The sequence below is a fragment of the Tubulanus polymorphus genome, chromosome 7 (genome assembly GCF_964204645.1).
Source record: "Tubulanus polymorphus chromosome 7, tnTubPoly1.2, whole genome shotgun sequence".
Taxonomy (NCBI): domain Eukaryota; kingdom Metazoa; phylum Nemertea; class Palaeonemertea; order Tubulaniformes; family Tubulanidae; genus Tubulanus; species Tubulanus polymorphus.
Genome location: NC_134031.1, coordinates 4,927,987 through 4,949,210, shown reverse-complemented (window position 1 = coordinate 4,949,210; position 21,224 = coordinate 4,927,987). Strand labels below are relative to the sequence as shown.

Genomic DNA, 21,224 nt, shown 5'->3' with positions numbered 1-21,224 from the left:
TGGGCCCAATTTTCGATGTTTACGGCCCGACATTGCTTTTGTAATATTGATTCATAATAATACACCAAAAGTTTCAGTTAAACTTTTTTTGTGAAACTGAGCCACAGGATTTTATCGGGGTCCACGTTGTTGTTTTCAACTAACGAGATTAGTCGTCAGTTCACGCAGATAGTAATCAGGTGTGATTCAGTAACAACTGACCATAATCAGCTTGTTACTAACTCTGCCGTTTATGGAATAGATGAATTCGTGAAGACCACTCCTCATCAGCGCGTGTTGATGACATGAAAATATAAACGAGTAACATTATAAAAGAGGTAAATATCCGGGCATTCAACTAGACAATTCCCTTGGATATGTGTTTTTTTATAAGTCGTGCGTTGAAAGTAACTGCAACTTGATTCTCACTATTTGCTATAATGTAATAAGTCCCTATTGCGACAGATGCTTGACAAGTGTTTTTAAGTGTTTATTCAGAGCCACGTAATTGTTTTCAAGTAAAAAAATAGCCGTGCTTCAGTTCATACAGATAGCTATCAGTGTGTGAAAAAACACGAAGATTCAGTGATAACTTTAAGTAAAATCGGCTAGTTACCCCTATTAATGAAATAGATGAATTCATGAAGCACAACACACGTAAGCGACCATTCTCGTAAGACCTAGGCCGTGATCGCGCGGAGACGATTACTCACCAGCGGGTGCTAATGAAATCAGAATACAAGTAACATTCTGAATCCAATCCAGAGATGTGAACTAAATGACGAGCCTCATTGAAAAATAGAGAAAATATTCAACAATGCTGAACGACCGGGAACCCATAGACATGGCAATACTGGAAACTGTAATAAGGTGTGAATGCTGATGGTAACTGAGTTTTTAGGTTGCTTGTCTAGTAACTGCCTGTACCTAACGGTTTCAGCAACACTGCTAATCCTTGCTAATCACTGCCATTTGTTCTGATAACGAAACACATTTTGCGAAGTCGGTGACGAAAACTTTCTCTCATAGCGACGTAAATGAAGAAATTCGCGGACGCCGAAACTTTTCTCATCAAGTCTTTTACGCCGTCCATATAAGGTGCTTTACCGGGTAACAGCAAAGCTTTCTTTCCGTATTTATACACCAACCAGTTGCTTATCGCACCAGACAAAAGTAGAGAGCGTTTTATCAAATGTATAGAGCAAATAATAACTAAAGAAATCGTCAAACTTCGATCTTGTTTATTCCTAGAAGGAACTGTTGATGACGTCATGTGTTTTCTGGTATCGCTTGAAGATTTCAGTATTACAATTATATTTATGGTAATCATGAAAATGGCCACTGATGGAATCATATGAAAGATCGGGGCGTGTACGAATAACATGTAATAACGATAGTAGAGGTTTTTACTGAACGCAGTTATCCTCGTGGTCCATCTTTCGTATCCAGTGCAAGGATTGATAGACCTACGAGTCCATCGTTTAAAAAACAATTGCACACACGTCACTTCAACTAATAAAGTTATAGCTACTACATTGATGTGAGCTCGTTTCATTGAAATCAGTGTGCTGGCTTTTAGAGGCCACCGAACTACAATAAATCTGTCCACAGCGATCACCAGAATTAACATGTCAGAGACACCCGAAAAACAAAACCTAATTTGTTGCGTGTACGGGTAGAGTCTCTTCATAAAGTGGTTGAATTGTAAAGTATGGTCGAGTAATAACGTGTGACTGTACAATTCATTCTGGAAATCAAATACAAGATAAGACGCACACATACACACGTCGAGAATAGCCAGATATTTCAGATAGAAAATACTCGTATTTTTCGAGATTTCTTTGCGCAGAATCACGAACGACAAAACGTTTCCGATAACGCCGAACACAGCGACGCTAGCGACGACCCAGTTCTTAACCTGGTAAAACATGTTCAAGTTAAACGATTTGTAGTCGGAATGATGGATGAATTTGCATCTAGAATGTGGTCTGAATCCTTTGACGGTCGTCGTAGCGACTGCGGTCAAATTCACACTGAAAGCTGCGTTCATCTCTAACTGTGAGTGACGTCTGAAAACTGCTGCAGTAGTTATAAACGTGGTTATCACTGAGACCAATGGTTATAATATTAAACGTTTTCACCGCAGGCGACAGAAGCTTAAGAGACCAACTTTTGAAAAAAATTTTAAACGTAACTAATCATCGAAATGATTTTGGAGATGATGTTGGCACCGAATTTAGTGTCAGCTCGCGTAAAAATTAACAGCAATTGGTGAATTATTTAGTCAAACTAAACCGATGCCACGACCTCTAGATTTTCACACCTCGAATATTAATCATTTCTTATCAATTCAGAAAAAAAAGATATAATTTTCATTAAATTCGATCTAACTTTAACTTCAAGAGATATTTTCTACATCATTAGCGTTTATATCAATTACCAAAGAGCGGAAAATGCTGCACGGCGCTCACTATTTGGTTTAGGCCTACAGCTCATCGCAATTCATCTTTTTAACTCTTATGACTTAAAACCACATTAATTCACAACACTATGGATGGTTGTACTTATTCATTTAGGCCTACTTCACGAGGGTACGGGGTAAGGATACTGGGGAAATTGAAGGCTTTTGAAATAGATCAGTTAACCACTAGGCCTACTGAATAAGTCTACTTTGGTTTGTACGCTCAATTTGTGAGTTAAAGAAATAAGTAAGGAAAATATCCTGAAAAAATTCAATAAGTTCATTGTTTGTCTTTTCTTATTGAATCGTATCATTAATTGCTTCTGCATATGGCAAAAAGCGTGTGGACCAATACCTTGTAGGGGCATAGAAAAAGTTTAATCTTTATATAGCCAATAGTGGCTCATCGGCAGGCAGGTTTTCCTGCACTTTGGAGTAGCTCCATTATAGTTCTGAGTGAAAATTTTGACACAAGAATTAAAACATCGAAAATCAACTGATTTCAATGACTTGTTGATTTCAAATTTGACCAATAAAAGTCTGAATACCAAAAGATGTACTGATTCTCCTACAACTGCTTCAGGAACAACAGCTAGGTATTAAACAGACCCCGGGAACAGACCAACAGTGCATGCTCACCATGTTCTTCAAGATATTTCAAAAAGTTCCCATGGATATGGATCCATCCTTGAAAATGATGCTTAATTCAACATCAACCAAACAACGGCGTGTGAGCGAAAAGTCAAATAACTTACCAGCCTGCTCATAACTTACCTGCCTGCATAGCTTGAAACCTCGAATTTGTTTCGATAAAGTTGGATTTGACCTCGATGTTATAATTAGGTAGTATAGTCGAATCATTATTGATGGTGTCCACCGCGAATTGTACGATCGAATCTGCAGCAATCTGCTCAGCAGCGGACAAATCATAAACTACACCTAAAAATCAATTGAAAAATAATGTTCATTGACATTAGGCCAAATAAAAAAAATTAGTTGTTTATCGTCCTTTTTTTCAAAAAGCTTGGGTCGGCCGGGAGGTTTTTATTTCTATTTTTTATATTAGATCGAGTGTTGTAAATGATATACGATTGATAAAATAAAGCATGTTTTCCATCGACTGGAAGTGTGGCGCCACAAGCGATACAAATACAATTCAATTCATAGAACTTTATTAACTTAGATTTTAAAATCGATCGAAATATGCTCCACAACCGGAAATCCACGCTGTGTACGCTCCATAACCGAATATTGTTATTCAGCGAAGGCACTTCGTCGATCGATAAATCGTTTTGTTTGCTGCTATACTGTCCTACAATCGACATGAAATGGTAGCTATGGCAAATATTTTCGATTGGAACCAAAATAGAACACAATAAAAAAAAAAAATTGGGTCGGGTATTTTTCGTAGGGTCGGGCGGGGACGATAAACAACTAATTTTTTTTATTTGGCCTTAGTTGTGCTACCTTCGACACTGGTCCCTGGCTGGACCTGCCCCTGCGGTCTGTCTACTAAGCATAAGCATTCTAAATTTTTTCCTGGATATCAAAATTTGAGGTTTCTGATCGGGTGACTGACTGGCTGGGGGGGGTAGGTGGGAGCAGGAAGGAGGCCAGTGCCAGGGCAGGGCAGGGCAGGGCAGGGCAGGGCAACACAATGACGTGAACTCAATCAAATAATTGACAAACTCAACGATGAAGGACAAAATCATTTTCCCTTCCTATCATATTTTCACTTTCTGAACCAGGACTTCGCTTGGCTCGGTCTAATTTAACCGCTCCCGATTTGTCCAGTAAGTCAAGTCATGCGAAGTAAAAAATAATGCTATTCATTTTTCGCGGCACAGGGCACCGCTCACCGAGATTTAACGGGTCTGTACTGATGACGTAACCGGGGGATAGTGCCAGGCATAGTGTGGTCAGCCACGCGACATTACGGTAATCAACCATGACGAAAACCTGCCAAAGAGACACGGATGACTGCCGATTCGCCGGCCGGGTTACAAATACCGCACCGTGACCATTCGTTTCCACAACGCCCTTGGCACGACCTTGCTGACCTTCAGCTTGAACCTAAATTTTTAATGCTCGATGTAAAGCATATAAGGCCTTTTAAATTCAATAAGAATATACATTTATAGAAAGACAAAATATAAAAAAACAAAAAGGAATATGATAGAAATATAAAAAAAGAACGAAAGTAGATGGCGACACAGTAGGGTGTTGTGAAATTTAAAATGGCGACCTCGGCAGCCGACGACCTTGAAATAATCACCCGTAAGGTTACTAAAATAAAAATCCAATTTTTCTTTATTCTAGATTTTCAAATTTATTTATCTTTGGGTATCCTTTTATGGCTTTTGAGAAGTTGGTATAAATTTTCGAAAAATAGTGCGAATTTATGAGGTTTCTAAATAGATGGGCTGGCCGTGTATTATTGACATTTTCCAGCCTTACTAAGTTTGTAAAAGATATTAAAGGCACGGCTGTGTGGAGGGAATAAGTGGCCACAAACAATTTATTTGAATCGCCGGCACAATGAGTGAGTCGTTTGACTGCCGACTAGGTATCATCAATGCGATGCCGTATGGTTGTTTATTTCAGTGTCTGTAAATCCCATTTAATGTATGATCGTGTAGATCTTAGGCTTTTTTCTTATGTTACCGTGGAATCGCTCTATCCATTCTAATTTTGTGATTCAATTTAGGCGTTGTGGATATCATTGTGAGTCAAGCGAAACCCGCCCGCCCGGGCACCTTTCACTGTTAGTCATAAGCTGGTGACACCTGGCGGATGAATGACCACTGTGACAACATCTGGAGAATGACGTCAGCTTCATTTGCATAATTTATCGCAGGTGCTCGCGAGTACGCCATTTTGGATACGCGGAAGAGAGAAAGCGTACGGAATTCTCCACGAAGCCGCGAAAATCTGTCGCCATCCATTCGGATAAAACCGATATACATATTTTTACTTTGTCTACTGTGTTCACCCAGTAGAACGGACCGAAGTAAGTAGTTAGATGAATAGAAATGCTCGCATATTTGGCAAAAATGGCCACCAAACAATTTTGTTCGATTCTTTCGTTTTCTACGAAATTAAAATCGCATGAAATGCTTGCATGATCGGAAATAGTATATACTGCTTTTTTGATTGCATAATGTATTTTATGTGTTGAGGAGGCTGATTTTGTTCAAGCAGTCAGTTTGGAAATAGCTCATTTCGGTGAATCGCACCCCCTAAAAATTTACTGCGGAAGATGCCAGTATTATTATGTATCTGTGTATTCTCTGGACTGTGGGACTCGACTATGTAATATTTCATAGCCGGGTCTCGTTTGTATGGCTGACCCCAGTCAACTGATGTTTCATTCTTCCCATTGGTATGAATTTCCTCGGAATCATTTATGGCTGTGAAGGCCTATATTTCTGTAGCATTGCAGAATACTCCACCACACGGGTCATCCTCCTTATTACCGAGATGACGTATTTTACCGAGATGAACAGAGATGAAATGAAATATAGCATATTTATTTATTCCTTATCGATTTTAACACTTGAAATCATGTTATATCAGTAATAAATACCTTCTAAAGTCATATTTTACATATTTTTTTATTTAAAAAAATTTTGACTTCAAAAACGTAAACTCGGTTAGCAATAAAATTTCATTGAATTTGATTGATCGACGATCTCATCTCGGTAAAGTTAAGTTATTTTTCTACAAAAATATCTGACAAAATATGTAAAATATGACTCCAGCAGGCATTTATTACTGATATGATATGATGTCAATTGTTAAAATCGATAAGGAATAAATAAATATGTTATATTTCATTTCATCTCGGTAAAATACATCATCTCGGTAATTAGGATGACCGCACCACACACATATACTCACACTGATGGATGTTACCATATTGATTGTAATTGAACTGTATGATCGTAGCGACTGCACTTTCAGGTGTTCCTAATGGTTGTGTACCTAACCTTAACATAACACTAGCGCCGAATATTGGGGAGGTGACCCAAGGGCGGATATAGGTAAAAATCCTAATGGGTCTGATCAGACAAGAAAAACCCCTCCGATTGTCCTAAATGTTCTGTGGGACAACCACCAGAACCCCTACCAATGATTCGCTTGCAGCCCTGAATTGCCAAATCTGCCCTTTCAAAATAAGTGCCCATTCGAATTTCAAGGTCCACCCCTTTCAAAGAATCCTAGATCCGCCCTTGTGACCCAAACTGTAGTTGGGTCCGAACTTATTTGTGAACGTGGAGACGAAACGTAACTGACCTTACCGGAACTGAGCCGACCCTAGCATGTATTACACGGCTTAACGTTTCTTTCTTCTTTTTTTAAGGCTAAACGGGCCGTTCATCGGGTAAAGAAAGGAAAACCGTCAATGAATGCTCCGACAACATGTCCACTCTTTCGGGGCTAGGAGGTAGCAAGGGGGACAAGTCGAAGAATAAGTTCTCAACATTGAACATCAACAGTCTTTACAAAGGGAAGAGTATCGAAACTCAGAAAGCCGCAGTCACTCGTCAACATGGCCTACAAAGTTTGGGTAAAGTGGGAAGCACGAGGCGTATGCCACCGCCAGCGAATTTACCAAGTTTGAAGAGCGAAAACAGTGGAAACGATCCGTCAGTGACTATAGTACCGTCTGGAGGTTCAGGTAAATATCAAATTTGCGTTTATACATCGGAGCGGGTTGAATTCAGATCCTCGGTTGTCCTTCAAGTGGGCTGCATATCACCAGGGCTGAGAAAAGTTTTCTAGGGCTTTTCTTAACTAGTTTTCTAGTTAAACAGGGCCGATGTTTTTGCAAAATGCCCCTTTTGTAAATATTATTGCGATGTAGAATCCTTCATTTGGGACCAAGAAGCAATATGTTATCGTCCTATGTTAGGGCACGTGAGAAGAAAGAAACATTATCACTGCCCTTATCTCTGTTCCTGCCCCCAACATTCGAATGCTAGGTGTCCCATTCCTGGTTTCCGTAAAAGATTGATAGTTGAAATGTCTTCAGAACAAAAAAACCACTTTATTTTACGCCATACTCTGAAATTTCTCATAAGTATCGCATCAGTAGAAATTTATCTGATCATTGAATGTACACTATTCAAGATTTCGAAAGAAAAAATCTGGCTAACCTTAACAGTGTTTTCTACTGATGTAAGTTTCAACCTGCTGGTGACAAAATTATATTTTGTTGATTCCAGCAATATTATAATGAAGTACTCGGTATGTTATTTATAGTAGGTTATTGATCTATAGATTCGTAATGTATTTTTATATGATCAACTGACAGTGATTGGGGTTGGACTGTTACTTGAACTCTAACGCTTCAGGACTAATTTCTATTACATGGAAAAATCAATGTTCGAAGCGACTGGCTTTGATAATGTAGGCGTTTAGCAAACCCATTTTAAACGTGTGATTGATTTTGGTAATTTCAATTCGTTATCTGCCGACGGATATCTAGATATTATATAGCTTTTAGATATATTATAAAATTCTTGGAATACGTCCTACTTTCCGTACATGACTCCATAGTTAACATGGTCACATATTCTGTGATGATTCAGAAAGACAGTGTTAATTGGAAACAAAGGGTGTGCCTGAAAATATCTGATGATTATTACTTGATTATGAATTATCGTTTTAAATGATTATTCTATTAACACATGGGATAGCTCTAGCTTCTAGATGTGCCACTAAAAAGATCTTGTAGCTGATTCTTTAGTGCTCTGACACTGTTCTAATTGGCTGGCAGTGCGAGAAACTGCTTCATCCTCCTATGGACAATGGTCAATTGTGAAGAATGACCAAGTAATAGCTCTATTGTTGATCATAGTAGTAGCACGCGGGTACATTATTAGACTTTCCCAAGGTTTTAAAGGATAAATTTTGGGGGGAAAAAATTAAAACGCAGATAAAAAAAATAATGAAGAGATATTTCAGCTGCTTATGATTTAACTAGGTCGGCCGATATTTCAAACTATTCGAGTTGAGTGTATTTAAACCTGGAAATTGAATCACGGTGAATGATGATTACAGGGATGTAAATCTTCCGACCATAGACGGATTTCTGACCTTTTCTAACATTTTCTTTATTCCTGAGAACAGTGTAAATCACCTCAATCGCTTTAATCACCTAAATCGCGGGCGTCACATCGGAGCGCTCTGTAGTTAGGAGTGCTCTTTAAGACGGTTTTCGGCAGTTGTTAGCACAACTGTGGAGTCGGAGAAACCAATATGGCGTCTCATTCAAAAAGCGGCTTTAATTCAGGCCCAAACTATTAACATTTTGACTAAAAGGAAGTAAGTTTTTTGGCTAAAAGTTACTGATTTTTGTTCCCCCCAAAAAGATTCTTTTTTTTTTTGTTGAAAATATTTTCCGACTTTTTCAATATGGGCCGTTTTCATCCCTGTGATTATATTTGCAGCAGGATGGGTCAGTTCTACGAAGGAGAAATCACCGGAGCCGAGCAGTCCGCCGCAATCAGCGCCGCCATCGCAGGTTACTACGACATCACAGCCGCAGCAACAGACCAATCTACAACAGCAACAGCAGGTAGTAGTTTATTTATTTCAATATACATTCACTTGCCGGAGGTCACTCGTTGATTAACCTGACACAGTTTGTGTTGGTTTATAACTCACATATTGTCGTGGGGAAATGATTGTATTGTGTAGCATTATTGAGGTTTTCTGGGAACTGCTGTTTTGTTCCCTGGATTTATAGTGGAATGAATGCATTGTATAAAAAAAAGGTAGTCGATCAATATCGAGGTTACCAGCGCTGGAATGATGTATGGTGTTAATGTGTTTTGTAGATTCCGACTCCTGGGGGCACCAGTGGAGCCGGATCGACTGCCAACGCGGGGGCCGCAAAATCATGGAGCAGTGTAACAATCGGAGAACGCGATCAGGTCAATTATGTGGGGCATCAATCACCGTATTTTCAGGACGAGTTTCCGACGCTTGCCGGGGGCAAGAAATCACTAACAGCCGATGTGGCGACCTCTGTCGCGGGATCTGCAACCAGTGGGGCAACTGGTGCGGTATCTACCAGCGCAGACAAACCAACAAAGAAACCAGAAGACGCCGGTTCACAATATGGGCCCGGTCCCAGTCTCAGACCACAAAGTAAGCTCGATAATGTCATTTAACGGGGTCCCTATGACTCTCGGTGATTTCCTTAAGAACTCATTCTAAACAGAAAATGCTATTAGATGTGCTTGAAACTCCTTTAATTTGAGCAAAATGCCTATAACTCCTTTAAACCTTCTATTTTAAGTAATAGCCATTAAGAAATAAATGTTTTTAGTTAAACTGTAAATTAAGCCTAAATGGATACAGTTGGGACCAGGATATTTTCTTTATCCAATTAGGCTGTTATCAAATTAGAAACCGAGTTAAGTAGTGTCAAGGATAATAATTTACTTACTAAACTGCAGAATTAACTGTTTACCGAGATAAACAGTAGCGATTAAGAAGGAGTCTTGTATAGAAATTTGAAATTTTCTCCTTAAAATTCATATCAAGGAATGACTGATTTGATTTGTAGGAACCCTGTTTTAAGTATATTTTTGTTTATGAAAATAAGACCACTAGTTCATATATCCCTGGAGTAGAAAAGAAGGATGAAGAATAAACAATTGATTATTAACGTTCTTTGTAGATGTTGCAAGTTGGCGGGAAGGAGGAGGTCGTGGTGTTATGCAACAGCCGCCTGCTCCGCTTCAGCAGTCGCAGCAGCGATTGCCCGACGAGTCGAATCGTCAGCCGAATGGCACGCCGCCGTCATCCGCAGTAGAGCCGCCCGGTGTACACCAGCAGCCACCCCCACCTAGACCTCCCGGCGGAGCGCCTCCAATGGGACCGATGGGTCCGATACCACCGCAGTTCAGAGGGATGATGCCTCCACCTTATGTAAGTAGTTACTACTTGATTCCTTGAAAGATCCTAAACCGAAAGAAATTATCAAGGTCCTTGAATATCCTTGAATTAGAGCAAAATGCCCAACAAAAGTCCTTAAAAACTCTTGAATTTTGAGAAATTGACAATTAGAAAATGTTTAGGTTTTAGGCTTAGTTATTATATACACAGATTCTACCGAAATAAATGCTTCACTAATGATGAACTGTACCGATTTAGGAGTCGACAGTGATTGAAATTTGAAATTTTCTTCTCTTATAAAACTCCTTGAAATCTGGTATGATTCATCAGTAGGAACCCTGTTAAGTAGATACCAGTAGATGAAATATTCTTCCGTTCAGAGATTTCAAGGTGATCAATGTTTAACAGTGTGGCCACTGACCTGGAGGAAACTCAGGGAATCTAAAGAAAATGAAGAAAAATATTCGGGGAATTTGATAAATTTCATCAAAACCCTGGAAAACTCAGTTTTGAAGTTGCCAGATTCATAACAAATGAATAGAATTGTAACCTTACAAGCCTATAGAAATTCTTTTGATTTACCCGTGAATTTTCGGCTAAAAAGTGGAAAAATCAGGGAAAATGGGGGGAATTTATAAATTGGCATGAAGTGGCTGCCCTCGCTGTGTGTATTCATCAGGAAATGTTTATATTTACAGATGTATGGTCGTTTCCCCGGAGCTTATCCGCCTAATTATCCAGGAATGCCGCGCCTGCCGTACGGATACCAGGACGGGCGCTATCGCGGCCCTCCGCCACCACCCCCTCAACAACGTCCTGGCGCCGCTGCTGGTCGCGGCGGTGACGACGACGCCAGTAAGAGGCCAGCCATCGTTAAAGATCAAGATTTGAAAGGATTCGACGATATTCTCGGCCGCGAAGATGAAGGTTGGGCCGGAGTTCAAGGAGAAATTGACTACAAGTAAGTATTCAAAGGAAACATGGTTCTTTCGGGTTATGGAAAGTTTTGGAAAATAGTGGTAATGTTGTCCTTTACAGAAAATTAAGACATGGTCTCAAAAATGAAATTTTCCTTCTAGCATAATCATTATTTAAAATGTGTCTTAATACACATTTGATAAGAAACTTTATGAAAAAAGTGTCAATGGTATTGATAATTGGCACTTATTTCCTTTGAATGGACCTACATTGCCTGTTCTAGTTTGGCAATACTGTGTAATCAGGGTGTGAAAAGTTATGGAAATCTTCTTTTTTTTCTAAACGGTTACCCAATTTTATTTTCCGAAAATAGAATTGGGAAAACCGTTATGAAAAAAAAAAATTTCAATCTTTTTCGACCTTTGTATCGTTAACTATGTCGTCGTAATTTTCTATTTTTAGTGAAAAACTTGTGTTCAGCGACGACGAAGACGATTCTTCGAAGTAAGTTTCCGATAGTTTTTCCGTCGCCGTCTCGATTCGTTCTAATTTGGCCGATTGTTTCACGCGTTGTCGACGATTGTTTATTTCAGGGATCGCGATCGACCGAAGAAAGACTCGAGTCGAGACGCCCCGCGCGGCGCTCGTGACGATTACAGCGCTCGCGGCGATAAATCGTCCGACGTCGATCCGCGTAAAACGAGTCGCGCTCCTCGTAGCGACGATAATAGAGACATCGATACCGATAGAGACAGAAAACCGACACATACAGACAGACAGCAGCGGGTACGTCAATATTGGTTGTTAGAAAAGTTTGCTAATTTGTCGTAAGATTAGCAAGGTTTTCCAATTTTGGTGTTATCTGGTAGGGTTGGTGCGCAAGATATTTCATTAGGGATGGTTGATTTTCAGAGGGGTGTGGATGTAAAAATTAAAGAGATGGCCACCCTTCTAAAATCAGTTGTGGAGAACATCGGATACTCTTTTTAACAACTCAACTACCTGAAATATCAAACTACCCACAAAATCAGAACAATTTCTAGTGCGTTTTAATCAAAATTAGCATTTTAGATGTAAAATAACTCGTAAATTTTACGGAGAAAACTATTACAACTAGAGATAATATTACTTAACTAACAGAATCCATTTTGAATGGAATCTTCAACAATGATCTTGTAGTCGGCATTGCCCGTCTGGCTTGTATATAGCCCAATTATGAGAACTGGAGGGCTTATGGCTTGAATGGGATTGACCGTAAGAGAATGATTTGATGTTTGTTATGTATTGTAGGAAGAAGGCATGCCGCCCGGACGTGAAGGTTGGCAAGGTCAGCCGCCTCCACCGATGTACCGGGGCCATCCCGGTCAACGTATGCCGTTCGATCATCGCGGACGACCGGGGCCGTACCCGCCACCGTTTCATATGTATCCACCTCAACATATGGGACAGCGACATCCGATGCCCGGTCAGCAGCCTCCGCCGCAGCCGCCACCACCGGCCAGTCAGCCGATCGTACCGCCTCCGCCGCCGGTACCTCAACCGCCCCCGTCTAGTCAAGCGCCCGCGGTTGCTCCGGCGCCGCCGCCGCCACCACCGACTTCATCAGCGAGCGCGCGTAAACCCGACGGCGAGGACGATGATGTCTGGCGCCAGCGACGTAGTCTACAGCGAGAGGAGATGAGCGCCGCCGTCGAACGAGCGCGTCAACGCCGCGAAGAGGAAGAGAAGAAGATCGAAACGGAGCGTCGATTGGCGGCGAACGAAAAGCTTAAACAGCTCGAGGACAGAGTAGTGAGTGGTCGAAATAAGGTGCGCTTTTTAATGCGGTAAATCCTGTGGTGTTGTGTACTGGCACTTGTGTATCATCCACCTCGGGGAAGACTAGTAGATATACTAGAATATCTGTATCTGGTGTTTTATGTATTTATTTAAACCTGGATGGTGGTTTGATGTTGCTTAGGTTTGAAGAGTTAGTCTTTATTGTTTCCGGTTTTGTTTTTAGGTGTTTTTACTTTATTTCGTATGGCAGGGTTCTTATGGGTTTTTGAAAATTTTGGAAGATGGGCATTTTTTTCCAGGCCCTTGAAAAGCTTATCTTTTTCTCTACGCCTATGGAAAGGGTATCGAAAATCAGCAAAATTGTCTCTATTCTATTTTGAATTTAATCCTCAATGAATGCCTTACTACACATTGCATATGATAACTAACTTAATGAGAACACATTGTTGTTGGTGTCGACGCTTGAATTTTACTTTGAATGGGCCTACATTGCGCGTTTAAGATTGGTGACTGGTTGCTTGGGGGTATGGAAAATTTATAATCTCGCTATATGGAAAAGTTATGGAATATGAACCTCGTAAGAACCCTGGTATGATATTCAGTTTAATCACTGCTATGCGCCGAATGTTTTTGAATTTATAAGTAGTTACCTTGGTAATCGAAAAATCGTTGATCTGTGATTTGAAATGAAACTGATCGAGCGAACGGTTTTCTCTTGCGTTTGCAGGATACGGATCACGAGGACCCGCGCAGCCGCACGGCCAGCGAGAGCAGCGACAAAGAAACGGCGAAAGATAAATTCCGCAACGAGGCGATGAAAAGTCGAAGTATCAGCGAAAGCAGCGACAAAGACGGCGCGAAGTACCGCGATCAGAAACCGGGATATCGCGATCAACGCGACGCGCACAGAGAGCGCGGCGAAGGACAGGTACGTTTTAGTTAATATCATCACAGTTAGCTATACTAACCCGATACGTGCAGACCAATTGATTCTAAAGTGTGAAAACAGTGTGGCTACTTGCCTAGAAATCGAGGAAAAGTCGTGGTATTTTGAAGAAAAAAAAGTGGGGGAATTTTAGGAGATAGCTAGATCACGTGTTCAATCAAAATGTTTTCATCTATGCCTGAAATATTTGACTGTTACAGTTAATTGATTGAATTTTAAGCACCCTCAACCCGCTAAGCGCCATGCAGGGCATTAAAAGCGGGTTTGATGTTTCTTTTTCCCAATGGAGGAGAGACCAGTGAAGAACTTTCGACCAAGAAACTCTGTCGCCACCAGGGTTTTAGCACTAAGCAGGTCTCTATTTGCACACTTTCTTGATCCATTCTTGAAATTTGAAAATTGTGTCGTGTTGCAGGGTGCACCTACGTTCTCGAGGCAGTTCGCGCGCAACGTTCCGCCGCGTTTCCAGAAACAGGCGCAAGAGCAAATGATGCGTCATCAACGAGAACAAGGTCAACCGCCGTCGCCGGGATCAACCGGTTCGCAACACAGTAATCAATCGCAACCGCAGCAGCAGCAACAACAGACATCACCGCAGGCTCAGTTGGCGCGTCAACCGCCTCCGATGTGGCCGCCCCATTACGACCCGAGGTGGGGTATGCCGCCACCGCCGCCACATTTTATGGGCTACCAACAAATGCCAGGTAAAAGATCGCGCTCGTAAATATTGGCCCGACTGGTCTTATTGCAGGGTCCATAGCGAGTATACAAAGTGTTCAAAAGTGCCTTAGATGAATTAAACCCCTTTAAAAATTCTTACTAAAATTTCAAGAAAGAGTATACTAAGTGCTTGCATTGACTTTTCTATCCCAAATAGTTTGTCATGCAGTTTTGTGTCATGCCAGTATTAATGCCATATTACGGTACTTAAGGCTACGGCTGACTATCGTCGACTATTAAAGCTGTAGTGCTAATAGCTAATACCTGGTAGACCGGACGCCAAAGTGTCAAATGATGAATATGAATTACCCTTTCTGAAACGTTCTACGTTGCGGACCAACTCATCACCCACTTACCTGATGACACTATAAATCATTTACATTGAAGAATCTAGTATAAAGTAAACTATCATAGATAACTGAACTAGTAAACTATGATAGATAAATGTTGATTAAATTGATGATGACAAAATGAATCCCACAGCGTTCTGAAAAATTACATTCGATGCTGATTTTCATTTGAACTGAAATAACTCGGATATTTGGAAAAAAACTCCAATACATTTCGGTGTCAGTTGATATTGATCACTTACTCGTTTCATTTCTTATGTTGTAGGAATGCCGATGCATCCTGGAATGCCGCGAAGAGGTCGACACGACAGCCACGGTTCCGGGTCCGATAGTCACGACGGCGAACGTCGAACGCCCGAAGTCGATCCGCGCAGTTATTACCAGGGTCACTACGAAGATATGAGACGAGGCGCGCACCCTCCGCCGCATTACTACGACCCTCGCTATCCGCAGGATTACGATCGCCGCGAATACGACCGCGACGAACAGCGTTACCGTACGACAACGTACGAGTACGATCGCGACCTGCCAGAGGAATCTGAGGAGCAGCAGCAGCAGCGCAGTCGTCCGGAGAGACCGCCGTCTCACGAACGTTCTCCGCGCAGTTCAGAGAGACCGCCGTCTGTCAAAGATAGAAGGTACGTGTTACACGTGCTAGCTAACTCAGGCGTCAGAAAAATCTAGAAAAAAAGGATCAGAACCAACCCTGATTAATTATAATCAGGATCCAGTTCATCAGTTCTGAGTTAAGATTTGACTCGGAGTGAAGACATTGAAAATGAACCAATTTTAACTCTAACTCAGTACTGTGGAACTTGGTCCAGGGTTTCAAATATTCCTAGGTCTTCGAAACCAAGCCATTGCCATAATATAGCAGTGTAAGGATCCCTACTATACCCGACTTCGGAGCAAATGGTTTTCTGGAATTATTTTTGATGATGATATTTTCACGACGGTCTTCATATTCATGCCCTGATTGACAAAACGTGAAGCTGAGAAAATTGTTTACAAATTTGTGATTTGTAACCAGAAAAAAAAGAACTTTTACTTAACTCAGGAAACTAATGTTTTATTGAGAAATATTTTTGAAATTGAATATTATTCATTTATGAGATCGTTTTATCTGATTTTTTTAAGATCGCCCGAAGTGGTTCATAGAGATGAAGACCACGAGTCTCGACGGCCACCGGTAGTTCAGAGCGATCCGTTCGACGATGCACCCGGCAGTAAGGACAAGAAGAAAAGTTCAGCCGCGAAGGATTCGGGTTGGGATTCATTCCCGGCCGAACGTTCGGAACACGATAGGTGAGAATTGATTCTCTGTCATAGTGGCCACTTTCCTGGAAATCAGGGAATAGTTGCGGAATTTTCTTTTCTTGGAACACTGGAAATAGAGGATTTTGTTTAAAAAAAATCGGGGAAAACTTGAGGAAATTTGTTACCGTCTATGTTTTTATTATTTGTCTGCGTTAATTGATTGGACTCTTAGCAGTGCAAGTGTGGGAAAACAATGTGCATGTCGGGAATGGAATAGTTCGGGGGAAAGAAAGTCGTATTAAAGTGGCAACCACCCTGTTACTATTGTTAGTATGGAAACGATGCATGAAAATGATGAGATTTCTTTCACGACGGTCTTCGTAAACATATTGAACGATAACTGTGAAAACTGATTCATGTCGATGCAGCAGGGCTGTCGCGATTTTATTTAACGAATTCCTTGATATTGGAGAACTATTGATGTTTCGATACGACTCGAGTGAAATTAAAGTTGACGAGAAAATGATGAGATTTCTTTCACGACGGTCTTCATAAATGCGATGAATGATATCTGTGAAAACTGATTCTTGATAACTAGTATATTTAGATTTATTGAGTTAAATTTGCAGTTTTAAGCGGCATTATTCGGACCAGAAAATATTGTAGAAAATGATGAGATCTCTTTCACGACGGTCTTCATAAACGCGATGAATGATATCTGTGAAAACTGATTCTTGATAACTAGTATATTTAGAAATATTGCGTTAAATTTGCAGTTTTAAGCGGCGTTATTCGGACCAGAAAATATTGTAGAAAATGATGAGATCTCTTTCACGACGGTCTTCATAAACGCGATGAATGATATCTGTGAAAACTGATTCTTGATAACTAGTAGATATAGAAATATTGTGTACTCCATTAAGTTTAAGTTGAATTTGTAGATTTAGTCCTAGGCATTGTTCGGGTCGGTTGAAAAATACAGTTGAAAATGATGAGATTTCTTTCACGACGGTCTTCATAAACGCGATGAATGATATCTGTGAAAACTGATTCATAGTGACTAGTAACTAAAGATAGATTGCGTATATAGTTTTTAAGTTGAATTTGTGGTTATAAGAGGCTTTAGAAATACTTTCAAGATGAAAATGATGATATTCCATTCACGACGGTCTTCATAGTCGTACTGAATGATAAATGTGAATACTGATTCTTGTTATTATTATATTGACCTGTGGTAGTCTTGAAAAAGAAATACGAAAAGCCAAGTTGAATTTGTCAACATTTAAAAAATGCACTAATGCTCGCGGCTCACCCAACCGGTGTTAACGGTGGCATTCAAAGAATAAAACGAATATTTTCTTTCGTCTCTTCAGCGAAAAGAGGAAGGTCAATCGTGAAGTCTCGTCAGAAAGAGATCGCCCGGTGGCTAGCGTTAAATCGGACGACGCGAAAGAAGAGAAGAAATACGCGGAAGAGAAACCTCGATCGCATTCGCGCGATGATAAGCCGCCGAGTCGCGGCGGCGACGGTTGGTCGAGAAGCTCGTACGACGACCGGGATACGAGAGGCAAATACAGTAAGTGATTTTGCAGTAATTACTAATAACATCAATAGGTATCGATGCGGCGTACTAGCAAACCCCATCACCGATTGATACACCGCACTGAACGGGTTAAGAGTGAAGTCTACTTACATACTGTTATGTAACACTGCCCCTTGCCTCAAATCAAGTACAATAGGCTTTATGCATATCAAGTTACAGTGTTCTTTTCAGAATAGAACGTCATTTTAGATTTGAAAAAAAAAGTACTGGAAATGAAACTCAATTAGTCATCATTGTTACATGTAAGATAGATATTAGTGATGATAAAATGAATCCCACAGCGTTCTGAAAATAACATTCATTGCTGATTTTCATTTGAACTGAAATTACTGAATTTATGCAAAAAACATATTAGAAAAGGATGAATAGTTTTCTTAAGCGAAAAAGGTTTTTTGGTGTCAAATGATGAATATGAATTACCCTTTCTGAAACGTTCTACGTTGAAGACCAACTCATCACCCACTTACCTGATGACACTATAAATTATTTAGATTTAAAAATCTAGTACAAAGATAACTATCATAGATAACTGAACTAGTAAATTATCATAGATAAATGTTGACTAAATTGATGATGACATAATGAATTGAAAAATAACGTTCAATGCTGATTTTCATTTGAACTGAAATAATTGAATTGAATAATGATAAATATGCTGAATTATATAATGTGAAAAAGTTAACAAATGAATAATCAAATAGGTTGTTAACATGATCAATATGAATGACCCTCTCTGACGACCAACTCATCACTTATTTACCTAATGATCCTACGAAACAATTTTACAATCTAGTTAATTATCAGATCGATAATTGTCAACTGTTGATGATGATAAATGAATCCCACAGCGTTCTTAGAATAAGGTGCTGATTTTCATTTGAACTGAAAAACTTGACAACCTGATTTTAAGTGTATCGTCTAGCGTACTGGAGCCAGTTCGACAGTTGTAACTTAGATTTAACTCGAGTTGAAATTAGTTCATTTTCAATAAGTTAACTCGGAGTCAAATCTTAACTCAGAACTGTGGAACTGGATCCTGCTTAGTAGTTTAAAATTCATACTGGTATCTATATTCATGATGATTAATGAATGCCACATTGTGTTCTTAGAATTAGACGTCGATTTTCATATTAATTTTGAACCGATGAACGTAACTTATTATTTATTTCCACAGGACGTAACGAGTTCCACCACGCTCCGCCTCCTATACCGGCTCACCAGTCGCAACAGAACGTTCCGCCGCGTAGTAATTACACGTCGTTGAAACGTACGGCGTCGACGCTTTCCAACAACTCGACTCCTCCGTCGTCCGAGCGAAGCACAGAATCGCCGAAAGAGCCGACCACTTCGGCCTGGGCGAAACCCGATACGGCGCGTATTCAGAAAACAGGCAGTAGAGTAAGTAACTAGTTATTTCACTCGTTGACTGATTAAATGTTGGACAAAGTCCTGTAGATTTCGGTCAAAGTTTTACCCCATGGGTGGCCGCCACTGACCTGGAAAACCCAGGGATCCAGAAAAAAGAATTAGGAAAAACATTTTTGGCAAATTTTGGAAAAACCTGGTAAACTCTGGGAATTTTGGTAATGTTATTGACCAAGCATTTCTCTATCAATACATGATTCATTAAAAACTATTAACGCTAACATTTTCAAGCAAAGAAACGTCTCCATTCATCTGCCATATTATTCAGGGAGTTATGTGTCAAAAGATGGAAAAATAAGGGAAGTGGAGTGGTTAAGATATCAATTTGGTAGTCAAATTTTGACCGAGAGCTACTGAGCTGGGTCCTGGATATTATACCAGTGTCAATGATGTTTATCTATATTTGCTACTCTCGACTGTTTGAATGACGATAGCTCACACAACCTGAGACATTCTAGAAAGAATGATTCGACTAAATCTATTCTACTTTTTGAGAAATTCTATTTGGTCAGGAAAACGGAATTTGATTTAAAATTTTGCAGGAGTCCTTGAAAGAAACGCGACGCGATTCGAAACAGATGGATAAATTCAAAGAAGAGGATGACAAAGAAAATAAGTAAGTTTACGATTGCGTTTATCGGGGGTTTGGTTTTGCTGAACTGTGTTTCATGAATTCATCGATTTGTTTCATTAGGCCGAAAAAGGACGAATCGAAACCGCGGGACGTCAAAGAAGACAAACCTTCCGATAAAGAGAAACCGAAGACGGACGTGAAAGAGGCGGCGAAAGACGACAAGAAGAAAGACGACCGAAAGAAAGAACGAGACGATAAGAGTTCGTCGACGTCGTCGAAGAGATACGATAACGATCGTCCTCCTCCGAAACGAATGAGAGATGATCATCGACGCGACGACTCGGAAGGCGCTCCGCCGTCGAGGAGACGCGACTATGATCGCGATCGATCTCACAGCACGCGCGGTCGCGGCGGCCGGGAATTCATACGAGGTCGCGGGCGAGGACGCGATTACGCGCCGCGAGGTAGTTACCGAGGTATGGGCGGAGGAGGTTCGCGAGGTCGTGGCGGCGGCGACTACCGGTCGTGGGATCGACCGACGAGGTATAACGCCAACGATCGCGGCAAGTCGCGAGGGGATTCGGGTGGCAGCGGTTTTACCGCTGCACCGCGTTCCGAGCGTCCGGCGTCGCAACCACCAAAAGCGACAGAAAAACCGTCGTCGGCGGAAAAGGAAGTGAGCGATCGGGAAAGCGACGAGTTCGAAGACGTGCAAAATGAGATCATCGACGAACCGGCGAACGACGTCCCGCCGCACGAGGAGAAATTCGTCGAGGCGGAAGAAAAACCCGAGAAGCCGAAAAACTCGTACAACAAAGAGCGACGCGACAGCAAAACGAAAGCGTGGAATCATAAAAACGTAATCAAGAACCCCGAACCGGAGTGGGGAGCGGAGGACGTCGGCAAGTCTGACTGGAAACCGGGAAAATCTGACGACGCCGCCGCGAAAGGCATTAAGTCTGAGCGCTCGAAGCCGAACGAGTGGAACGACGATCATAAAACCGACGGTTGGAGTAAAGGTGGCGATAGTCGCAGCGACGGTAAATTAGATGAGAGACGCAACGAAGATCGTCGTCGAGATTCGCACGATCGACGCGGTGCGCGAGGTAGCAGCTCGAGCAGTATGGGTCCTCATCATAGGAATGAGCCACCACGCAGAGGACGAGGTACGTTTCATATTTCAACATCTGATATTGTATGGAGGGGCTGTTTGGAGATAACGGCAGGGTGGAAACTTTAAAAAAATTTGAATTTATTTAACTTGAAGAAATGCAGTGAATTATGTAGAGATAGCTTAATTG

At 41.0% G+C, this 21,224-nt stretch overlaps 2 protein-coding genes and 1 non-coding gene across 4 annotated transcripts in view; 2 read left to right on the top strand and 1 right to left on the bottom strand.

Annotated features, from left to right (window-relative positions):
- Positions 1 to 937: 937 nt before the first annotated feature.
- LOC141908536 (uncharacterized) lies at positions 938 to 2,029 on the bottom strand. Its single transcript, XM_074798631.1, has one exon. The coding sequence runs from the start codon at positions 2,027 to 2,029 to the stop codon at positions 938 to 940; it is 1,092 nt and encodes a 363-aa protein (XP_074654732.1).
- A 3,279-nt stretch (positions 2,030 to 5,308) lies between these two features.
- Positions 5,309 to 21,224, top strand: part of LOC141909383 (uncharacterized) — a 43,503-nt gene continuing 27,587 nt past the window's right edge. The window contains exons 1-17 of one of the 2 annotated variants that reach the window (XM_074799831.1): positions 5,309 to 5,450; positions 6,804 to 7,121; positions 8,899 to 9,023; positions 9,286 to 9,598; positions 10,134 to 10,384; positions 11,050 to 11,312; positions 11,732 to 11,773; positions 11,863 to 12,055; positions 12,560 to 13,060; positions 13,776 to 13,976; positions 14,410 to 14,698; positions 15,330 to 15,702; positions 16,202 to 16,369; positions 17,695 to 17,897; positions 19,099 to 19,322; positions 19,892 to 19,965; positions 20,044 to 21,089. In XM_074799831.1, the coding sequence (XP_074655932.1) occupies positions 6,863 to 7,121; positions 8,899 to 9,023; positions 9,286 to 9,598; positions 10,134 to 10,384; positions 11,050 to 11,312; positions 11,732 to 11,773; positions 11,863 to 12,055; positions 12,560 to 13,060; positions 13,776 to 13,976; positions 14,410 to 14,698; positions 15,330 to 15,702; positions 16,202 to 16,369; positions 17,695 to 17,897; positions 19,099 to 19,322; positions 19,892 to 19,965; positions 20,044 to 21,089 (4,525 nt within the window). In that variant the 5' untranslated portion in view covers positions 5,309 to 5,450; positions 6,804 to 6,862. Of the gene's footprint in view, positions 5,451 to 6,803; positions 7,122 to 8,895; positions 9,024 to 9,285; positions 9,599 to 10,133; positions 10,385 to 11,049; positions 11,313 to 11,731; positions 11,774 to 11,862; positions 12,056 to 12,559; positions 13,061 to 13,775; positions 13,977 to 14,409; positions 14,699 to 15,329; positions 15,703 to 16,201; positions 16,370 to 17,694; positions 17,898 to 19,098; positions 19,323 to 19,891; positions 19,966 to 20,043; positions 21,090 to 21,224 lie in introns of both variants that reach the window. The other variant, XM_074799830.1, reaches the window with a different exon arrangement.
- LOC141909420 (small nucleolar RNA sn3071) lies at positions 15,995 to 16,064 on the top strand. Its single transcript, XR_012619733.1, has one exon. It is a non-coding gene; the product is annotated as a small nucleolar RNA sn3071 (small nucleolar RNA).

Coding starts and splice junctions, on each gene's coding strand:
- LOC141908536 (XM_074798631.1), bottom strand. CDS start 2,029: ATGAACGCAGCTTTCAGTGTGAATTTGACCGCAGTCGCTACGACGACC.